The 3054-nt window shown below is 29.5% G+C and overlaps 1 protein-coding gene across 1 annotated transcript; it reads left to right on the top strand.

Annotated features, from left to right (window-relative positions):
• Positions 1-254: 254 nt before the first annotated feature.
• Tsp_12661 (conserved hypothetical protein) lies at positions 255-1463 on the top strand. Its single transcript, XM_003368460.1, has 4 exons — positions 255-319; positions 497-566; positions 1117-1160; positions 1310-1463. Exons 1-4 carry the CDS (start codon positions 255-257, stop codon positions 1461-1463), a joined length of 333 nt encoding a protein of 110 aa, XP_003368508.1.
• The last annotated feature ends 1591 nt before the right edge of the window (positions 1464-3054 follow it).

Below are 3054 nucleotides of genomic sequence, written 5' to 3'. Positions count from 1 at the left end.
TCATTGGAAATTAAGTTGTAAGGTGAACTCTAAGGATGAACTAATAATCTTTATACTAGTTTAAGTAATTTTTGAAAAAAATTTGCCTGGTTGAAATTCATAGCGGACATGGACAAGCATTTCTAAATAGTAAATTATTGAACAGAATTGTAAAACATATGCAAATGTGATTGGCTGAAAAATTGTTAAACGTGGGCTTAAAATGCCGATGTCAGTAAATTTTGCTTGATCTTTATCTGCTGGAGTTGTTTGCCATGCCAGTGGCAACATTTGCGCAAACACTTTTCCTTAAAACATTAATTAGTTGTATTCAGATGAGGTTAGGCTTTTGCATATTCTTGTGATATTTTAAAAATCGATCATGTGAGAAAGTTCTACGTTGGAAAATTTCTGTTCACCAATTACAAATGTATGTAATTGCTGTTTGTTCAACAATGATAACTTGTTGGTTAACTTCTCTTTTGTTTCCTTATTCAGCGCGATAATTTAGTTTCAGATTTATTCTCACTTTACAAAATACATTTGTCAATGGATTAAATTTAATCACTGATGAATATATTGATAAAGTAAATCCGTCAGATTTATTTAAATGTACTCAGAACCAAAATGATGCAGATTTCTGTAAAATAAATTTCACAAATTTAGCGAAAATGTATTAAAAAATTTTGCTTCTTTGCTTTGATTTGAATTTTACAGTTCATTTTTGAGTAACAACTTTAATGTAAATTAATGTTAATTCAAATGAGATACATTTAGAAGCTGCAGTTATTTGATTTGCATTAGATACATTTAAATTAAATTATGAAAAAATGAGGAAGTAGCTTATCCGCTTTTCAAGTGTTATTTTCTTGAATCTACTGATTTATATTTTGAAATGTATTGTGAGCATTTTATAAATTAAAAAGATAAATATATTGAAAAAGATAATAATTAAAATGATGAAAAAGCGAGAATTTTCTTTTATATTAAAAGTTTATATACTTTAAATTGTCCATTTATAATGAAATATGATTTTGTAAATGAGAATCATTAAAGATGTATTAAAAATTGGAATAGTTAACTGTGAAAGGTTCAGTTTTGTTCAGTGAAACAAAAATATGCTAGAATGATTAAAAGCGGAAGTATCGTGTTATTTGTGCTCGTGGAAGCGAGCTCAAGGGGTTTTTGATGCAATTGTCGAAAAACTATTTCTGGCATTCCTTCACAGCACAGATTAGGCCGTTTCTTTTCCATTTTTCGAGTCCCTTCAGAATGTCTGTCATCGTTCAGTTTAGCGCCTGTCAGTTATTTACTAAAATTGCATAAGCAGCTTCAAGTCTTTAGCTAAATACAATCGATTAATCTTTGCCTACAACATAAATGCTGGGTCGACATCCGTCTGTTCAACTGGGGCGATTGATTCATTGCCCAAAGGAAAACTCCTGGGAAGCGTGCCTCACCGCAGTTCCCCATATAATGATTAAGCAATCTGAGCCCCTTAAGCTTATCTTTGTTGAAATGCATTATCATTTTTATCCCAACTTTCAATGTAATTCCGGATGAGCTTAACAAAATTTTTAATTGCACAGGATTGGTTTAAAAATTCCAACAGACGCTTCATTCATTCAAAACTGACGTAATTTGAGAGGTATATTTTCTCAGAAATTGCGTAATTTTATTTATTTTAATAAAGAATTTTTAAACTGAAAATTTTTTAAAGATCTGAAAATAGATATTATAGCTGCAAATAAATGAAATGAATAATTTGCCTTGTTGCAGATGAGAAGTTTATTTATAATTTTGCAATGTGAAAGTTTTGCAAAAGATTGATTGTCTTCACTGTATTAAACAAACGGGTGTGAATTTATGTAAGCATGTGGTTTCAGCGCTTGCAGCGCCAATCATTAAGCTTCAGATAAGCAGCAAATAATCTTGCTGCGGGTGCACCACTTTGGTCAGTGCCAAGTTACCAATATGCTTGTTGAAAAGGGACGAAAATTTTAGCGTTTTGACTTTTCTTATCCTACATTTACTATATTTATTGGTCATTTATTAATCAGTAGAAGAAGAAAAGCAAAAAGCTTTGGACATCGTTTGGTGTTGCCTTATAGTCAGGGAAAATAACATTTGGTTTCAGTGGATAATTTTCTGTCTTTCATAACTGTTTGGAATAGAAATTTTTATTTTGCAAAAATATCTGCAAGCTCCATAATATACACAAACACACCTTTTTACATGTATAAATATAATTTTGAACCCGATATGGATTTATTTGTAATGGAAAAGGCACAGGCAGTGCATCATCCAACTCGATTTTTAAGTAAGTGAACCTTGAAGAAATGTGACAAATTTTTTCTTAAACTACTAATTGCTTTCGATAATTCAATCGACCATTTTCCATACGGATGAAATTTCAGACGTAGCTGGCTGCTGTTGACTGAATTGTGAAATGACAGTTTATTTTGGTCGATTTGAAAATTTTCCAGATTTAAAAATAATAAAATAGGCAAATAGATTGATTTAATATGACATTTTAATGACAAAACTGTTTTAATTTGAAATTAGGAACTCAGCAATTAGGTAGACTGAATTTTGCTCTGCTGTTTGTAATAGTATAAAAAAATGTATTGATTATTTATTTACTTTATTCAGATGATGAAAAAATATCATCTTATTTACTAATCAGTTATCACAGTTGACATGGCATCTGATTGATCATTCTGCATGTTTGGATACGCGATACTATTGTCCAATGTATAGTTTGCATGTAATGTTTAAATAGAATCATGATTTGCAATTTTATTCGCAAATATGATTGAAATATAGTCAATAATTAATATTATTATGTCAAATGCTCAACAAAATAATAAATTATCTGTCATATTTTAAATTTGAGAATATAGTATTATCTTTGTTTTTTAAATTGAACTTTCAAAGATTGTTTTGTTTGTATTTTTGAAAAACGTTGAATTGAATTTGCTAAAAAGAAAGAAAATTCTTGCTAGTGAATGAATTTGAAAAGTTTTAGATTCCGATTTTAATACTTGTTAGTTGTTAAAGGAGCACATTCCAATG

The sequence above is a fragment of the Trichinella spiralis genome, assembly GCF_000181795.1.
Source record: "Trichinella spiralis strain ISS 195 chromosome Unknown Scfld2439, whole genome shotgun sequence".
NCBI lineage: Eukaryota > Metazoa > Nematoda > Enoplea > Trichinellida > Trichinellidae > Trichinella > Trichinella spiralis.
Note: the sequence above shows the minus strand (reverse complement) of the source record. Positions and strands in the feature narration are given on the sequence as shown.